General features: G+C 35.9%; 1 protein-coding gene and 1 long non-coding RNA gene across 6 annotated transcripts in view; one reads left to right on the forward strand and one right to left on the reverse strand.

The window, feature by feature from the left end:
• The window catches only part of LOC131544639 (uncharacterized), a 12,744-nt gene extending 5,392 nt beyond the window's left edge, over nt 1-7,352 (forward strand). Inside the window, exon 3 of the long non-coding RNA XR_009272180.1 lies at nt 1,376-7,352. This is a non-coding gene — a long non-coding RNA (uncharacterized LOC131544639). The remainder of the gene's footprint in view (nt 1-1,375) is intronic.
• Nucleotides 7,353-8,343: 991 nt separating this feature from the next.
• Nucleotides 8,344-20,209, reverse strand: part of exoc6b (exocyst complex component 6B) — a 98,567-nt gene continuing 86,701 nt past the window's right edge. For 3 of the 5 annotated variants that reach the window (XM_058780609.1, XM_058780606.1, XM_058780608.1), the window contains 2 exons: nt 19,205-19,317; nt 8,344-10,235 (listed from right to left, as the gene is read on the reverse strand). In XM_058780609.1, coding sequence (XP_058636592.1) covers nt 10,109-10,235; nt 19,205-19,317 — 240 coding nt within the window. In that variant the 3' untranslated portion in view covers nt 8,344-10,108. The remainder of the gene's footprint in view (nt 10,236-19,204; nt 19,318-20,209) is intronic. The other 2 variants (XM_058780611.1, XM_058780610.1) reach the window with 2 other exon arrangements.

Here is a 20,209-nt window from a genome sequence, read left to right on the forward strand (position 1 = left end):
TGTATGATCCGCACTTGTTTAGTGCATGATGCCTATTTTTTTCCTCTGTAAACATTTACAAAGTAGGCAAGTGTATGTTGACTAGTGTTTGGAAACCTGTTTATATTGTAAAGTTCATGTAGTGTATTCCAGCATTAATGCATGACTCATCATTTTAAAAGTCAAAAATGGGAACAAATGAGCAAGATAATTCAGAGTGAGGCCCAGAAAGAGCATTATAAATATAGCTCACCCCAAAATAAAAACCCTTGACACTCAAAACCCGTATGACTTTCTTTTGTCTGTGGAATAAAAAAGTGATTTTTTTTTAAAGAACATTTTAGTCTCTACAAAAATTTTTACAAAGAAAGAGAACTGGGACTGTCAATCTCCAGAAAAATAATAAAAATACACTAAACTTTTCAGAAATGTGGTCCATACAACTTGTGCTACATATTTCAAACTTTAACATGCCACTAGAGATGAATATCATCAGTAAATAACACCTTGGCCTTTGCACTACTCTATTGTATTGCATAAGAAGATTTGGAATATGGTGCATTACATTTATGACACTTTTAATAGCGTTGTCAAAGAATTGTAAATAATGTCTTTAAGGATCCTGCATGTGTAGCTGTGAGCCTGCCAAAAATAATCAGTGAACCCGGTAAAGAGGTTAATGACTTCTTTTGGTGTCCTGATGTCAATAATAATAATCAATAATGAATAAACACAATTAGGCACAAAAGCCAGATTTGAAGACACGTGGACCCAGAATTATGTGCAACATAACAGGAACGGCACATAAATATATTGAAACCAAAACTACTGGAACATGTTTGTAACACAAACGCAGCATCTCTAGTCAAAAGCACAGTTCAAAAGGACATGTGTGCCCCACACTTACTCAAAACCAAGGTTGCCTCTAGGTCCATCTGGGGTCGATTCAACAAGATGCAGAAAGTGTGTTTCACATTAACACTGTCAAGTTGTTTCTCATGTCCTCTTGTCACCCTGAGCCTGTTTTGGGGATACTGAATTAATTTGTTCTTTGCCTCCTAAAAGGAATATTTGAATGTAAATGTATCATTTGAGGCTAGCTTGTTTGGTAGTTTGCTTTGGGAGTACCTGGTTTACACGTACTTAAACAAAAACATCATAAATCTCATGTAAATCTTAAGCGCGGTGGTGGATCTGAAAGAGGCTCAAATGGAAATTGGGGAAATGGTTTAAATACTGTCAAACGCAAAGATTCCAAAACAGGATTTGGGGTCAGGGTGAAATCTGTCCATACATTTTTGCCCAATTTATTGTGTTTGTTTATTTTGTCTCTTATCTGAGATTAAATCTAAAAATAAAAAAATTAAAACAGTGTATGGCATTATTTTCGGTTTAGGATCCAGTGTGGCAGGAAGTCAGGTACACTTTACTCACTGTGCCAGCTTCTGGGTGGTTCCAGGCAGAAGCAGAAAACCCAGGGGTAGAGCTGCAATGATTCACTCGATGAAAGAATGGAAAGACAAGGTCAAATGAGGTGGGAGAGACAGGCAAATGAAAACAGGTGAGTATGTCATAGGCATACATGAGAAAGAGAAATTTACGGTAAGAAAAAAACTTGCAGCTGTGTTTACCAGAAATTCACAGTATTACAAGATGGCATAGTGATGACTGTTTTAAAACTTATAACTGTATATTTAAGTGATAAAATGATAACATTCCAAGATACTTGGACTAAAAAAAAAAAAAAAAAAAATCTAAATTTTACCTATAAATATACCGATAACCATCATAATAATACAGGGGGCACAATAGAAAATCAAATGATGGATCAGAGCTCATAAAACATGTCCATGTATATACTGTAGATGTGCACAGAGTCATACACACTACAAACAAAACAGCATCAGAGAAACAAACACAACGTTAAAATTATACGTGATGATAAAAGTTAAAAAAAAATTAAAAACTACAAATAAACCAATGAAATTTAAAATTGAAAGAGAAAGAGAACTTGTTGTTAAAATAACAACAACAACAAAAAAAGTTTCATTTTCAATTAGTGAAAAATCGAATATCAACTGGGTAATTTGAGCAGGATAAACAGACCTAAAAGTTGTTATTGATCACCAGCAGCTGGCTATTTCAACAAGTAAAACATTACGTTTTGTAACAGACTGATACTAGAGAACAATCCACAACACCTGCTAAACTTGAAAACTTTATCTTGAGAACTTTATCTAAATTCTATATTTATAATTTACCTTTAAAAACATCAGCGAAGTGTGAGACTATTTGTATTAGTATGTTTTCTCAGCGGGGAAAACCCAGCTCTGGATTGTTTAAATATGCTGTTCCTCTGAATGCACACGTGTATCAGCTTGTTTCCTGGTAAATGAGAATTACGCACTGATATTTGCAAATAATTGACAACTTTATGTGGCAAAATACAGAAATTCTGCACACCTCCTCACTTTGGGAAAGCAAGAACATTTGTGACCTGCTACTCAACGACAGACATATTCCTGTACCTCAAAACAGACGGAGGAGAAAAGAAACAGATGAGCCACAAATGACTATATTCTTTATGAATCCCCTTCAGTTTTGCTGTAAGAATGGGAGTATCTAAGACAGGAACAAATGAGCTAAAGGGTTTATGCTTATCAAATTAGTATCAGTAGTTTAGAATAGTAGTATAGAAATTATTAATTATTATAACTACTTATGTAATAAGTCCAATAATAAAATACCTCCAACAAAAAACAAATAAAATAATAACTAATAGCTGAATAACAACACAAGTAAATATTTATATTGTCAGGATGTCAGAACACAATTTGTTTGAAACATGTTTCTTCATTGTTTGCTTCTCTTAATTTAGCCAGCATATGCTCTTGCTTTGTTCCCTGTCAAATCACCTGCCTTGCAAACATCTGTGAGTGAAACAGAAAAACCGTAACTGAAGTGCGCAAGCATATGGAGAGCACAATTCCGCAGAAGAGTCAATGCCTCAGAAGACAAACAACACAGGCTCAGTGACTCAATATCTCACTCCTGTTTTTAGATGCACAACACTAAACCTAATGTCTCTCTGAAAATCAGAGAGAAATGTTGCTGCAATGATGTTCCAGGATCAACAAGGATGCTGATGCTGATCCAGAAACAGTGTTTACACCGAGGCCATATTGAGAACCAAACAGAACAATTCTGCTCACGAAAGCAATCATCTGTATATCTCCCAGACCTTCTCCTGTAGCTCTAACCCTAATAACACACCTGAACCTGAGCTGAAACTTCCAGGTAAGTGTGTTGGAGCTACAGGATGCTGGACCTCTAGAAGGAGACTTGAGATAAAAAAAAAAAAAAAACAACCATGATAAACAATTATTACAAAAACAGTGCATTATGATTTAACTGAACTGTTTTCTATTTTAGTGCACTTTAAAATGTGATTTAGACATGTTTTATTATGATCAGAATTGAAAACTCTTTTTTTAGGATTCTATGAAGAACATTTTTGTATAATTTTGGTATAAATAGCAGTTTAAAGAGGAAAAAATGAGCCCTTTTTTGACATACCGTTCAGCTTTGGCATGAAATCTCTGAATCGAAATTGTTGTTGAAGCCCTAAATCGCATTTTTTTTTTCTTGGAGAGCAGAGGTTTTGATTTCAGGTCAAGCGTCTAAAATAGAGATATCAGCATTTGGACAGTAACAGGACCCAAAAGAATCTGACAACCAAGGGAGTCCAAATCTAATCTAACCTAAATTCCTAGCAACTGCATTCCAAAGCAGTCATTCAATCCAATTTTGTCTAAAAGAGGGAAGAATCAAAATGCCAGGTCCTTCGTCTCTAGCTTCAGCTGTAATGGATAATGTGTGGTTTAAGTTTTCCAGTACATTTTTATTATAGTCAGAAACAGGTTCCTCATTTACCCCCTGCTATATGTCCTAAAAGTCGCTTGTCTAGGAAACAACTGTTAAACATGACAAGAGATGTTTTTTGAAGGAAATAAGCGTTACTCAACAAAATACCGAGGCATGACATTGCAAAAAATGAAAAGCGCAAGCATCTTGATGCCTGGAGTGCTGGCCATATGTGAAGATGCTGGAGAAAGTAATTGTAGACTTTTGATTCTCAGAATCTTAAACAAATTGGTTTGGTCGAAAAGTTGACGTTAAAGCAATTCGTAGTAGACAAGGTGTTATTTATGGCCATAATGTAGATGACTGATGGAGATTTACCACACAAAGTGTGTTAACTAAGAGGAAAACGTGGAGTGATTGAGCGGCTAGGTGGATGGAGATGGATGGCTCAATGATAACCCCCACTACCCACTGGCTTTGTGGGGGCCAGTGCTATTAGCATGTCCATGTAACAATAAATCACCAATCCCACACACACACAAACTCACGCACACCCTCGGTGCTTCACAGCAATGATAGATGGGCCCCTTCAGGCCTGTGTGTCGCTGTCAGTGTTCAAATTAAACCCGAGCCCCTCCCAGAATCCCTCCCAAACACCTTGACTGAAGGGGAGGACACACAGAGAGCGCTCAGAGGAAGCCAGAGTTTTGTTTCTGTAACCTTTGACTCCCGGAGCCCATCAATAACCTCCCAGCAGCACTGAGAGAGGGAGGGTGGGCTGCCATCCATCTTCATTGGAGGAGAGGAGAACGTGCGCTCGCTGTCTCTCCTCTCTTCCCCTATCACTCCATCTTCTCCCACACTCTCACTTCACTTTCACTCACAACCTTTTGTCTTGTCATTCTCTCTCTCCCTGAACGTGCGGGTTGTCTCCTGTGAATCTCGATGTTGATGTACAGGAAATCAGATATACAAATTGGCCGAGTTGTGATTTTCACCTCAACTAAAATAAACCGAACCAACTAGAAATGACAGTGAAAGCAATTTCTGCTTCTACAATATTTTTGACAAAGCACTGAAAAATAAGGTTTATATTCACTACTGTTCAAAAGTTTGGGGTCAGTAAGATTTTTTTGAATGTTGTTGAAATAAGTCTTTTGTACTTACCAAGGGTGTATTTATTTGACCAAACAGTAAAATTGTGAAATATTATTGCAATTTAAATTACAATATTCAAATAGAAAACCATTAATTCAGTTTATTGTAATATACTCCTGTCAAACTTACAGCAGCCATTATTCCAAACTTCGTTCAAATATGGTGATTTGAACATTTCTTATTTCTTATAAGTTAAAAACAGTTTTGCTGCTTAATATTTTGTGGAAACTATGATAAATTATTTTCAGGATTCTTTAATGAAAAGGAATGTTTTTTTTTTAATAGACATCTTTTGTAACATCTTAAAAGTCTTTACGTTTGGTTTGATTTAATTTAACACATATTATAACATTTTGACGTAATATTTTTATCATGTTATTCTCAGGCAACAATAGGATTTGATGTACATAAACCACTTACGTTTCCTAATTAAAGTTGAGGTGCTTATTTGACACATTGCTGACTTGTTACACATGACCAGTTTAATATTCAGTCTTATTTTTACACTGGGGTTCATCCATCTCAATGCAAAAATGAGCATGCTGTCAACATCAAATACAGCTTTGATCAGTTTGCCAAGTGATTGTTGGTCACTGTCCTGGTACTGAACAGATAAACTGCGGCATAGAGAAAAAGAGACAGACTGAGATTAGTTCACAGATTACCATATTTCCATAATCAGTCAGATATGAAGCCATGGCAGACACTATGCAAACATCAAGCCACTGTTCTTCCCTCTTCTGCATTTTCATCTGACCCATTTCCAAACACACTCGCAGATTTTAACAATAACTTATATAAAGGCATATAAACATGCAGGTTATTTTTAACTCTCTTCCGTAAGAGACAAAGATCAATGGGTGACATGCTTCAGTTTCATTTCTCCTTTTCTGTTCTGGGCAAATGTTTATTCTATGCTCCCCTGCACGCTATCTTGTCTCTCTGGATATTGAGACTAGTGAGACAGCAGTGACCTCACCTGACCTCTGCTGCTCTGGACACACAAAACAAGGCCACTTTTACTAGATACATTCAATGTCTTTCCTAATGGGACAGTTAGTAAAACAAATATTTCTAAAGTGAATTCCTTATCAGATATCAAAAATACTGAATTACAATGCGCCTCCATTCATCTTGGGTTGTTTTAACATTTTGACCATATTCTAAGGCAATACTGATCTAAACACAAGGTCTGCCGCAAGAAATGTTTGTACAATTAACAGAGACAACCATATACAGCATGATATTCCCACACGTTGCTAATAGAAAAAATTCTTAATATGTTCTTAATGTGTTAAAAAAGTTGAGTAATTTACTGAAATTGCTGACCAATTTTATGTATTTGGAAAATAACATTATAATTATGTGCAACAGATTTTCTTAATGGGAATTTTCTACTTTACAAAAATTAAGAAAAAAAACACATTTTAAATCATGTAACAACCTGGATGTTTCTCTCAGCATCTGAACATAGTTATATAGTGCTAACAACGTGGAATTAAGCAGTTGCATGATATAATTATTAAATACACATATGTAGTTCATTAGTATTTCCCAGTACTTACATAAAAATTACAAATGTGCTATAAAAAACTATTTATAATAATTAATAATTTGCCAATTATTCCTTAATTATTCCCTAAATGTGCATGCAGAAGAGCATGATCTGCAATGAAGATATTTTCTCTGTCTTGTAAAATACATTATTTATCTGATGTGTTTTTGTAGCACTACCCGGGAGATCACAACATCTGTTGAAGCAAGAGATACATCTGTTTCTGGCAGATCATCCGTCTTCTTCTTCTTCTTTGTAATGGCCCATTTGAGGACACATGACAATCTTTTTGTTCTGCTAAAAACAACATGCAAATGTGAAGCCTGATCTTGATCACATCTTTTCTGTCATCTCTTTCCTTCTCTCTAACACGCACAAAACTCAAATCTTTAACCAAACATTGCTGTTGGGGTATATGCAACAATGTAAAAGTCTTACTGTCTTAAAGTCTTACTGTTAATGTGTCCCTGTTGGAAAAAAAATAAATAAATCTTACTGTCCCTCAACTTTTTTTGAATGGAGGTATATGTACAGTATTTTTGTGTTATTTTAGGTCATGATTCAAATGTGATACTCAGCTTTATAAAATAGGTCCCCGCTTCTTTTCTTGATGCTTTGAGCGGTCCTTAGTTTGGAAAGGGTTAAATAACAGAATCAATCAATGAATGTGACTAAGTCATCTTGAACTCACACTGGATGTGAAGTCACCGTTGTCCGTGGACGACCAGCATAAAATTACTGCCTATTGAATTGTTATAGAAAACTTTCCAAGAGGACTGCATCACCAAATTCCCTCACCATGGGTTATATGACAAAAGTATAAATCATTCAAGCAAGTCCTTTATCTTGGACCGTAAGAAGAAACAATTAATTCTTCAGTTTTACATTTGGCTCAACAGGGCCGTAACTGCCAGAACTTCCGAACTCCGCCATCGGTCCCGGGGCGCTGAGATGGGCAGTAGGAGGCAGGATTCATCATCCGGTTATAAGCTGGCACTGCTCGGTTCCTGAACCCCAACAAAAAGCCTGTCGCGCTCAAGTGAGCCCCAAAAGATTTGTTTTGCCCGACTCGCTCAAAACATGTGGGAGATCAACAGACCCGGAGGGCCACGGTGTCTCGTCTGAGAGGATGAAGGAAAATGTGTTTGTGGTGTGGTCACAGTTCAGTAACGTTCTCCACACACAGACATAAATGGTGGTGGCAGGGGGCATCTCTCACTGCATGATGGGACAGTGATCGCACAAAATTGGATAAGGCAGGTTTTGTGCCACAATGAAAAGGCGGAAGATGGAGTAAGACAGAGTGGGAAGAAAGGGAAGAGTTGTGTACATCAAGCAGTTCTAGGTCATCTGAGGTCTCATCAAAAAGTCATGGACCACCATAATACTCCACTGCACTGCTTTCATATAAACACTTTATGGCTATCAGAGCCACTGACCTGTGGTTAGTGCACATCTGGACAAGTCTTATTAACTAAATTGTTAATTGAAATAAAGCTGACAAAGTAAAATTAAATATTAAATGAAATGCTACCTTGGCAACAAAGTGAAATAAAATAAGTTGAAGTAATAAAAACTAAAATTGAAACAGGTATAAATTAAAGCTAAACAGAAATAAAAATGTTGAACAAAAAGTCAAAAATCACACAAATTAAAATGAAAACCTTTAAAAAATAATAATAAAAAAACTATTTTAAAATATTAATACTATAATGGCACACAAATAATACAAAAAAAGCCTCTCATGACCCTGTTCCCAAACTGAAAGTAAAATGCCCTTAAAATTACAATTCAGATGCAAAATAAATAATTATTACTTATTTATTGGCATTTGCTGAGTTTATTAGTATTGTAATAATCATTAGTGGTTTAATATAACAATCTGTACAGTGCATCTCTCTGGAGTCAGTACTGTTCTCTACAATCAGAGCTGTCTGCTAAGGCTGAATGTTCTCATGCACGCTCGCGTTCACACACCAGCACATGTCCATTCCCTGGTCATACGTCCAAGACCAGGTGCTGTGCAGGGAAAAAAACACACACAATCAATTATAGGCATGGAAAAATTCAAGGCACAGACAGAAACGGCTGAATCCAGAAAACAGCTCGAAATAATTTGACATGGCGCTCATTCTGTCCCTAAAAATGAAGAATTCCCTTTATAGTTTAATGGGTTTGCATCCATTGTAAGGAACAGATTTCAAACACAACTTTTGTGCCAGTAAAATTGGAAATGAAAGAAAAAGCAAACTCCCTTTAAACACCACAAACCTAAAACTCGAAAAGAAACATGTAATATTGCACCCTCATTCCTATCCGAGAAAATATCAAAGTTATGGGAAGACGACACTGTTTAAATAGTAAAAGCAATTTATATTAGGTTTTAATGTACAGCGGTGTACATAAACTCACATGACTGTATAAATGTGCTGACATTAGCCTGCTCTAGTTTGTTCCCCTACCTTACACATCTTCAGTCAGTTTTCGCATTGAATGCTGGCTGATATATTTGCAATTAATGAATACAAGAGACAAAAGCCTCTATTCTGCATATTTGACGTCTAGTTGAGAAACACCAAACCTAAATCTTAACCTGGTCATTTTCATGACAATAGTAAACTAATCTTCTCCAAAACTGCCACACAGCTATATTAATCTAGAATCTATGTCTTGGCTGTAACAGACTAAAGCTGCAGTATGTCTAGTATACAATTACTACACAAGGGCAGTAACTAGATTCCCTGTATTGAGAACTTCCCTCGTTACAATCAGCACTCAAATGAACACTTGACCCATCTGTGAGAACTATCTTAAAGGGATAGTTCATCCAAAATGATCATTTTGTCATCATTTATCCACATGTTGCTCCAAACCTGTATGACTTTTTCTTGTGTAGAACACAAAAGAAAATATTTTTTGGCAACCAAATAGTTTTGGCTATCATTGACTTCCAATGTATGGACAAAATAAATACAATATCATCATCTTTTGTGCTCCACAGAAGATAGAAAGGTTTGGAATGAAGGGAGGGAGAGTAAATGATTATTTTTAGGGGAACTATCCCTTTAAATTTGATCTGTTTTTGATCTGAAATTACGACAGCAATATTCAAGTCTAGTTAGTGTTCCAATTTTCTTTAACCCTGCAGCAATTGAAGTAATATCCACAATACAGTGTAACTGTAGTTGTCAAATTCAAGAATGAGAGAAATAATACTTCAGAACTATTGTAAAGGCAATTCAAATTGTGTCACAGGAGAACAGTCCTTTTGTAAGAGGCTCAAGACAATAAAAGGCAACCAAAACCTGTTTTAAAGAGCAAAATGTGATTTGGTGTCCTTATTGTGTTCAGGTAGTCACATAGGAAGACATGGATACCATATCACACAGGCACGGGATGGTTTAGCAGGTGCACCTTTCAGAGAGGTGCGTTTATATGTGCATGTTAGTGCAAGTGTCTGTGGGAATAGAACAATACGTCCAACTAATGGAGGTGTGCAAGCGCAGTCCACGCAGTCTGGTAGCAACTCATCATGCTGATGCGATGGCATTCTCAGGCCTGGTTGGTGGCGATGAGATTTCTCAGCTGTTTGACAACGGTGTCTATGAGCTTCTGCTTGTCCCGTTCGTTTTTACGGAACTGAGCAAACATGTTGTTCTTGCGGCTGGTGTCCTTCATCCTGCACACAATGAATGAAGCATAAGAGATCATTAGATTGCAAAAACAGGAAAAAATTGCTTGGTTTCTTCCACTTGGACACTCTTGTATCCTCAGAATTAAATGCTCGCAACAGTAAATCAGAACAAAGGAAGACCAAACAGAGGAAGCCTAACCAATCCGAATTCGTCATTCATATGACCTGAGACGAATATGAAACAAGAGGGCCACTTAACCTAACATCATGTCGGTCACAGGGTGCTGCACCACTAAGGAACTCGAGGAAGGGCACAGAGTTTCACTGTGTGGTTAAGAAAGGCGCTCCATATGGTGTTCCATGCAGGAGCCTTGGAGCAGTCCTGCATGGAGGCTCTAATGATCCTGCTCACTTTCCTGCCACTTGTGCCAAACGCTTCTTCTCAGTAGCCTGGAGATCACTGAGCCAATGCCTGCACATTCCTCTCATTCACAACCAGACAAATCCTGGCCAAGCTCTCGGAGTTTGACAAAATACTGAAGTGACCCATCATCAAGGCATTGGGGAGAAAAAAAATTTAAAATAAATTAAAAAAAAAAAAACACACATATTATTCTATTCTGCATAGTCTGTAGTCCTCAGCCTGAAAAATGAAAGGGGGGCAAATTATGGAAAAAACTATTTTCCTTGCTCATTTCAAACTGAAAATTTGCGACATTTTTAAGCTAATCATCAACAAAAACACTTCCAATCAAAACTATGCGTTCGTAACGTTTTTTTAACGATTCTGAAAGAAATCTCTTATAATTACCAAGGCTGCATTTATTTGATCAAAGTAAAATGGTAATATTGCAAAATATTATTACTTGTTTTAACATATTTTAAAATGTAATTTATTTGTGATGGTATTTTTCTGAAGTCTTCAGTGTCACATGGTGCTTCCAAAATCTATATCATATACTGATTTAGTGCTCAAAAAACATTCCTTATTCCTAATGTTGAAAACAGTCATCCTGATTAATATTTTTGTGGAATCCATGATACTTTAAGAATTCTTACATGAATAGGAAGTTGAAGAGAACAGAACGCATAAACTTTGTTTTCTCAAAAACACAAATCACATACATACATGCTTCACATATTATTGTAGCCCAGTTTGCCCTGAATACAGTATTATTAAACTTTATTAGCCATTAATACGTTTATAAGCAACTGAAAAAAAGCATAAATGTCAGGGCATGTCAAAACTTCCTTTCTTAAATCTTATTTAACATCGTCTTACTATCACTTTGATCAAATTAATGTGACCTTCCTGAATACAAGTATTAATTTCCTTTAAAAAAAAAAAAAAAACTTTCTGATCCTAAAATTTTGAATGGCAGTGTACATACATATATAATTTTTAAAGGTACAATAGCAAAAAAAAAAGCCTGTTTAGGGTCAGACAGTAGGTAAAACCTAAACTTTTTTTGCAAGAAACCATTTAATTTACATTCACAAACTTCAGGGAAACCATAAAATACTACAAAGTCTAGAATAAGGGCTTATGAATACACAATTCAAGTTACAAATATTGTTAAAGAGAGAGTTGATGTGTTACGGAAGCAATTTCATTATCCCCACAGGAACAAATCCACTCGCTCTACTTCTGTCAACTCATCCTGCGAGTTTTATTCGCTAGAAGTATTAGGCAAGATAGCCGTGGCCATGAATGCATGACTGTATTGCTATAGTGAAATGCATCACTGCTTTATTACAGAGAGCCGCCTGTGATTACCATGGTGATAAGAACCACCACTGCCTAGTGCGGAATTCTTGCTTTGTTGAGCAGGAGAGTTTGCGACTCGCTTCTGGAATTCAACAAACAAGAGTGGAGATCGAGGCGGACAGAGTTTTAGAGAAGTGACGCTCAACTGGTTCTGCTTCAGGCAAGGATTTTACATTGGAGATTAGCTACTGACCCGACACAAGCAAAATTGTTTACTGCAAACTAAAATTATTAACACGGAACAGACCTGTCTTTATAGTTTGAGTGTTTGGGTTTAAAATGTTTCTTGAATTCAATTTTGATGGTTTAATGCTCTTGGTTGGCGATAATTCACTGCACAAAACATACTGTGGTCGGCACAAACCATGTTTATTCCCACTGTAAGTGAACCCGTATTTTCTTCTACCTCGTGTAGACGAGGACACTGGCCTAATGTGCATAGATGCTATGGAGAACTAGGAGTGCCACTTAGAAATAAAAAAGCAAGCAATTATCAGTAATGTAATGTAGTCACTTTTGAAATTGACAAATAAATTGACACTCGCAAGTCATTCATTTTCATGTTAAAAATGATAAAAGTAGTAAAAACAAAATGGACCGATCATCTTAAATGCAAACAATTCAACTGGATTTTTGTTAAGCATTTACCAAACCATATTCTGTGACCCTCATGTACGTACTGAAAATGCCTGCTATGACTTGTCATAAGTTTGTTGCGTTTCTATACTATATTTTTCTTATTCTAATTTTTTCTTGTTCTTAAATGTTAGAAAATTGTATATTCAACAAGTACCAGTGAAATATTGAATATCCCTGTAATGAGGTGACACACAACCACATCACTGCTGGTCCACTTCCTCAGTTTGGATGCTTACTCCACTTAGAAACAATCAAGATTTTACTGGATTGAGTTTAAAACAAACTAAAACTCATATTCTTACATTTAATCTTCATTTCCCCCTCTAAGCAACTAAAAAGCCTTGTCTTTTCAAGTACACTCCAATAAAGGAAAGCTGTTCTCCTCAACGAGCCAGTTGTGCTCTGATTCCAGACACACACACACACACACACACACACACAGTATTCGTGTTCAGTGGTGTGCTAACCCTTGCCAGGCTAAATAATACAGATCACTTTCACCGAGACAGAGGGGCAAGAGGGTAAGGCTGAGGTAAGTGCAGCTCAAATGGGATCAGGCGAGTGTGTGTGCGTGTGTGTGGTTGTGTAATGCCAATCCACTGCTGCTTTATATCACAGATACAAGAGGACAGTCAAATGAGGGAAGGAGGGAGGGAAAGAAAGAAAAAGAGAGTGACAGAGGAAAGCTGAAGTGATCGAGGTCACAAGTCTAGCAAATACACACATAAACAACACTGAGGAATGCATGCATCCTGCAAACACATACGGAGTTTTAATAACAGCATGCAAAACACTGACATTAACACTCACGCTTGTATATAACGTACAGTAAAAGTCATAATGTGATCCAAACCTTAACAAACATAACATACTGTACACATAAGATGTGAGTGAATATTGAAAACAATTTAATTGTTAAGAAAGGTCCAGGTCTTATTTCACTCCAAAATACAGAAAAACAGAGATGTAAATAATATAATATTATTATTTTTGTGTGTGTGTTTTTATGTATTGTGTGTTTATAAATATACACACAAACATAATGATTGATAAATATGATACCATTAATATATATTGGGCAAAGATAGAATTTTTTAAATGTAAAGTACATTGTAATTGTAAATATCAGTATTGTTATATTATCATCATGGTAGCATTGTACTTAATTTTGTATACAGTAAATATGGTTTTAATATTTTACATTTAAAAATTAGATTAGATCATTGTATCTGGATAGAAAGTTTTTCATACTGTATTACAAGAGAGATATTTTTGAGGTATAATAATGGAAATCTAGGTATAAAATATGCTTAACTGTCATGAAAATAATGTCACAATACTAAAATCTTAAAAGGGGTTAATTTTCTACTAGGGCTGTCAAATCGATTATTCTCGATTAATTGAAACCAAAATAAAAGTTTGTTTACATAATATGTGTGTGTACTGTATATATGTATATCTAATATATACACATGTATACATCTAACACATATACACATATATAAAAACACACACACACACAGTTGTGCTCAAAATTATTCATACCCTTGGTAAATATGATCAAAGAAGGCTGTGAAAAGTCTAAATTGTTTATCCATTTGATCTTTCATTTAAAAATTAAAATAAATTCTAACCTTTAATTGAAGTAAAAAAAAAAAAAAAAGTGAAAGTGGGGGAAAATCACATTAGGAAATAAATATTTTTGTCTAGTACACAATGGCCACAATTATTGGTATATCTAGAAATTCTTATGATTAAAATATCTAATATGATGTATATTCCCATTCATATTTGTATTTTTTTAATCACACCAGGGTGACTAGGAACATGAAGTTGTCCACCCTTGGCTAAGTACCCCATGTGTACAATGAAATATACTGCTGTATCTTTAATGTTGTGGGCCTATTTTTCTGCTGGAGGTACTGGACATCTTGTTTAGATACATGGCATCATGGATTAAATTAAATACCAACATATAAAAAATTTAAAACTGACTGTCCATGCTAGAAATCTTATAATAGGCCGTGGTTGGATCTTCCAACAGGACAATGATCCACAAGCAAACATCAAAACCAAAACAAAAATGGGTCACTGAGCTCAAAACCAAGCTTCTGCTGGCCATTCCAGTCCTCTGACCTGAACCCTATAGAAAATGAGTGGGTGAACTGAAGAGAAGAAGCACCAACATGGAGCTGTGAATCTGAAGGGTCTGGAGTGAAGGAATGGTCTCTGATCTCTTGTCAGATGTTCTCCAAACTTATCAGGCATTATAGGGGAAGATTCAGAGCTGTTATCTTGGCAAAAGGAGGTTGCAAAAAGTATTGAATAAAAGGGTATGATTAATTGCGTCCAATGTGTATTAGAGAAAAACATTTATTTCATAATGTGATTTCTCTCCCATTTTAAATTCTTATTCTCCAATGAAAGGTTAGATTTTTGTAAATTTTTTAAATAAAAGATCAAAAGGATTAATGAAAGATTTATTTTCACAGCCGCCTTTGACCATATTTAGCATGGGTATGAATAATTTTGAGCACAACTGTATATATATATATATATATATATATATATAACTGTGGAATTGCTCATATATATATATATATATATATATATATATATATATATATATATATATATATATATATGTGTATGTATGTATGTATGTATGTATGTATGTATGTATATGAGGTGTAATGAACAATATAGATTGAATAATACCCAGTTGTTGTCTTTTTTTTTTTTTAGTTCACTATTTTGTTTAAGATAGATGTAAGAAATAATAAAGTTAATTTTATCCCACTAAGCCTTGGCATTATCGTGTAATGAGACTTTATTTTATTTCCATCCCCAGAAATTGCGGATGTCAGGGTGGGACATTCAATGCATCTGGATTTTTCCTTTCCATTTCTTTAATTTCCTTTAATAAAATCCTGAATTTTGAGGCATAACATTTATTTTGATGTGTCTTCTACAAAATACTACTACCAACACTGAAAGTATAATTCCCTTAATCCACCACGATGCAATGGAAACATTTACTAACGTTCGTTTCACCTTCTGTCCAAGCAGTTACGAACGTTAAACTATGATTCTAAAGGAAACAGAGATATAATTTTTCCATGTAATTCTATCAGTAGCAAAACGATAAAAACATCTTGCGTGGGTTAAATTCTCATATGCGTTGCTACATGATAAATTGTTGATAAATTGTTAATAAATCGGGATAAAACAGGGGCAGAGATTTTCTGTCCAAAAATCATAACGCTCGTACATTTTATTCTGACGCTGAATTTCCATCTCCTAATGTCTCAATGGTTCTCATGTCAGAAATAAGACCGTCTAGGTCACGCATGCTCTGCATGGGAGGAAGAGTTAACAGGATTTCACGGATTTCGACGAATGTGGGTAAGTTTGTGGCTTCTGTCCAAAAGTTTACGAACATTAAAATGATACGAACGTGGTAAACTTTGGTTAAGTAAACATTAAATAGGATCATTGTGGTGCAAAAAAAAAAAAGAGTGTGCAAGTCGGATGATTGCTAGTGGTTTCGGACCGAAAGTCGTGTTCATCGTGAAAGAGCATGCATGAATGGTGGTTGTATACATTTTGACAGATTCTGCACATCTTGTTTGTAAAAATTTGATGGAAATGTTCAGTCTGTCCAACTTCGAACGTTGTTTTCCGAGTATGTTTGACTCAATAAGCTGTTCATGAAAGTCAACATCGTCAATGATTTTGCTGACTTTTTTTCTGGGTATTTTTTTTTTTCTGTCCAATGTTCGTAAGAATATAGCTTAGGCTGTCGAAGTTAACACGTTAATAGTGCGTTAACACAATCTCACTTATGCCATTAGAATAAACTGTCGGCGTTAATTGCATAGGATTTTACGCACTGACGGCACACAATAAAGTTAGTTTAAACATCAGCTTTGTGGTAAAATGAAGCTCCACAGCCTGTCAAGTGTACCTTCATCATGTCCAAATTATGTAGGCCACAGGCGATGCGCGAGTTTACTTTCAATTCCACCGGAGCTCTGTTTGATGGCAGCTAGAGCGTACCGTGAATTTATGCTCATTTCCTTGCCTGTATGGGTCTATTAGCCTATCATGCGATTCAGCGTTACCTCACTTAATTGACCAGTCAAGAGTCAAACTTTTTCCTGAGTGCAAGTGTAGCCAACAGCCACAGCTCAGCAATAGCCTATAGTCTTGTGTATTATTTCTCCAAATCATATTTAGCACATCATGCCTAATAAATGTCTGAAGTAGCCTATTTTCATTATTTTAAAAGGAACACACCGGCAGGCCTAATATGAAATCAAAAAACTTTTCCAAATACTATGTAGGCCACCATTCATGCAGCATCATATTCTGTAAATCAGGCTATGTAAATTGCAGCCTATCATAGAGAAGATAATATCCTTATCTTGTAATTGACATGAACATGGAGACTAACAGTCATCATTCATATTTCAGATTCTTAATTTTAAGAAGTGTATTCAAGAAATGAAACAGCTATTCTGTAAATTAAGTTTGCTGTGGTGTTCAGAGCATATAATTAAACACATAATTATAAATTTCAAGTGTTAAAAAATAATTAGTCATAACTCTTTAGTTAACAAATATTCAGGGTTACTTTGCATAAAGAGTTATTGGTGCTCTATTCAGCAGAATTACTCATTTTATCTGTCCACATTACAAATGTTATTTCATTCACGATGTATGACCTTTAAATTTGATAGTAAATGATGACAGGTTATTTTAATGTGTTATGAACTTGTTCTATTCTTTGCCAGTTTTCATGAAATGGTATTATTTTGTGTTACAAAGGCAATCTTGCGGGATTGTTTCATTTTTTCCGTCCACGTTACACACGTTATAACTTTGCACACTTGTAGGAGTTCCTTTGGCTTCTACATTTGGCAAATAAATTTGAAAAATATACCTGTGGTATTTGTTAGTAATTTTGCTGGCTTTCAGTTTATGAACATACCAAAATCAAAAATGCACCTTTAAGTTTATAGAACAGATAATATTAGATGGCCACCCTGCCTGCATGGAAGTCCTATTACCAGTTTTGTGAACCATACACAACGCATGACTCATAACTATACCAAATTAGGAACAAAGCAAAACATGAACTGGGATTCAACCAGAATTTTATTAAACTGAATTAGATTAAGTACACTTTCTGCTTGAATATACACTGTTTTTCCGTCCGTGTTACATACGTTAAATTTTACATCAACTCAATTTTGATCAAAGTTTATATTTATGTAACGGTTCACAAAATTCACGGTTCGGTTCGGTTCAACACAGTGGTGTCACGGTTCGGTACAGGGGTAACTGGTTACATCGCAATGTTGGAAATATTTCTATTTTAAACCATGAAGGCGAGCCAATGGATATCACACACAAGCAACGTGTAAACTTTGCGCAAGAGTTATGCCGGTGAACGTCTTAATCTCAGTGAATTCACTATAAGCAGAAAATGAAAGTAAAAATGGAATGACGGAGTAATGACTGAGCTTTCGGCATCTGACGCCGATATTCTCTCAGAGACAACGAGAGACGGATCTGCTTCAACATATGCTGATAACAGTATACAGCTAACTGTTTTCATTTATTCACTTACTATTTCTAATATTACATAGTGAAAAAAAATGAGAAGAAACACATTTTGTGTTAAACAGGTTGTTTTTGAAAGACGGTGCTTGAAATAAAAGCTTTTTATTTCATTGATTTTTATTTATGACTGCAGTGTTAATATTTCAATAGGCCTATAATTCATTGTATAATAGACCTTTTTTAAAATACCTTTTTTTTTTTTACATTTTAATTGAGGAGTAAATATATAGCATATTTATATATATATAACAGCACGTCAGTTATTTGGTAATTATTGCAGGGCAAATGAATTGTAATTTTAATTTAATAAAAAAATAACTTCATAATAATAATAAAAATAAGAATATAACAGGCCTACATTAATTGGAAATGCCAAATATCTTAAAATTACCAACAAATGATGTTTTTGAGAATATCTACATACAAGAAACAAGATCAATGTCTTTCGACGCACCCCAGCAAGGGGAGGTTATCGCAGGGCCTTTCGCAGTGCGTGCCCATCCGCTAACGTTATGCCACTGGAAGACAGCACGTTGCCAGTTACGTCGTTTGGGCTGCCTTGTTGAGCGCAGTGGCAATGAGCTGTTTTATTTTCCAAATGTAATAGGATTAGTCCAACGAATCGTTCGGTTTATAATGCGTACCGAACCGAAAGCCTCATACAACTTTTATTTTGGAGGCGATTTATTGCGATTAATCAATTTGACAGCCCTATTTTCGACATGTAAAGTATTGTTTTTAATTCTTTTTCAGGGTGAAATACTACCTGGACATTTAATGAAAATCACCCACGTAAAGGGCACTCTCATCACATAAACACCAAATGCAGAGTACTTACGACCGAGAAATCCTGCTCATGAGTAACATAAGATGAGAGATGAGAGGGAAAGAAATGGTTTGCATGTGATCTGATGTCTTAACATAAGTGCATGTGGTTTGATGAGTGAGGAGAAGAGCGAGAGACCAGTGTGAGACTCACTTCTCTAGGAGGGCCAGAGCCGTGTGAGGATTAACTCGCAGGTACTTGCAGGTGGGTCGGCCGTAGTCAGCCAGATACGTGGACCAGTCCCACTGAGTGAAGAGATCCAGTAACTAAACACAAGACGGTGATGGTGCAGGGAAGAAAAGACAAAGAGAGATCATTAAAGTTCATTAAACACCATCGCTGGCCCTTGTTAGATCAGGCCAGTTCACTTCTCCCAATGTTACATAAGTGAGCAGGGCCTCTTAAATGAGATTATAGAGGAGACACAGGGGAAAGCAACATGACAAAGCAGGGGATTAGAGGAGAATGGAGGGAGGTTAAAGAGAGAACAGCCATTTACACTCTTTCACCCTGAATGCAGGTCTCTTTCTGACCCGGACCTGACCCGATAATGGGCCGGTAATGACCCGTGATTGACCCGGCCAGCTACTGACCTTGCTGGAGCCTGGCCAAAAATGCACCCCTCAGCACTGGCTCAATAAACAACAGAGCACATTCCTCCCTCCCAAACAAACCCACTCGCACAAACACACACATTTAGACGCAGATTCAGTGCTGGGAATGCAAACAAACACAATCAAACATGTCATCAAACTTGCAAACAGAAAAAGGGCAAATGACTATACAACAATCTCTGTATTCAATTGCAAAGACGCACAAAGGACGCAGAAAAAAAAACATGTGCCTATGTGTGTATGAGGAAAATACATTCATGACAGCAAGACATGGCTATAAGTATGTTAAATTCACTGTTATAATTGAGCTACAGCAGGTTGTGTAGTCAAGCTACAGTGTTCAGCTGTCTTTCCAAGTATATAGTGAAAATTTGTAGGATTAAATATACGTCACATATCATCTTTGTCTTTCAGCATAAGCACACAAAACTGAGGACAATCAAAGTTTGATTAAAGTTTATATATCCACCTAGATCTAAGTGAATATATTTCGTAGGCTGCAAAATTAGTCAATTTTCAATAGTGTATCAATGAATTAAGTCAC

This window comes from Onychostoma macrolepis, chromosome 07, assembly GCF_012432095.1.
Source record: "Onychostoma macrolepis isolate SWU-2019 chromosome 07, ASM1243209v1, whole genome shotgun sequence".
Lineage (NCBI taxonomy): Eukaryota > Metazoa > Chordata > Actinopteri > Cypriniformes > Cyprinidae > Onychostoma > Onychostoma macrolepis.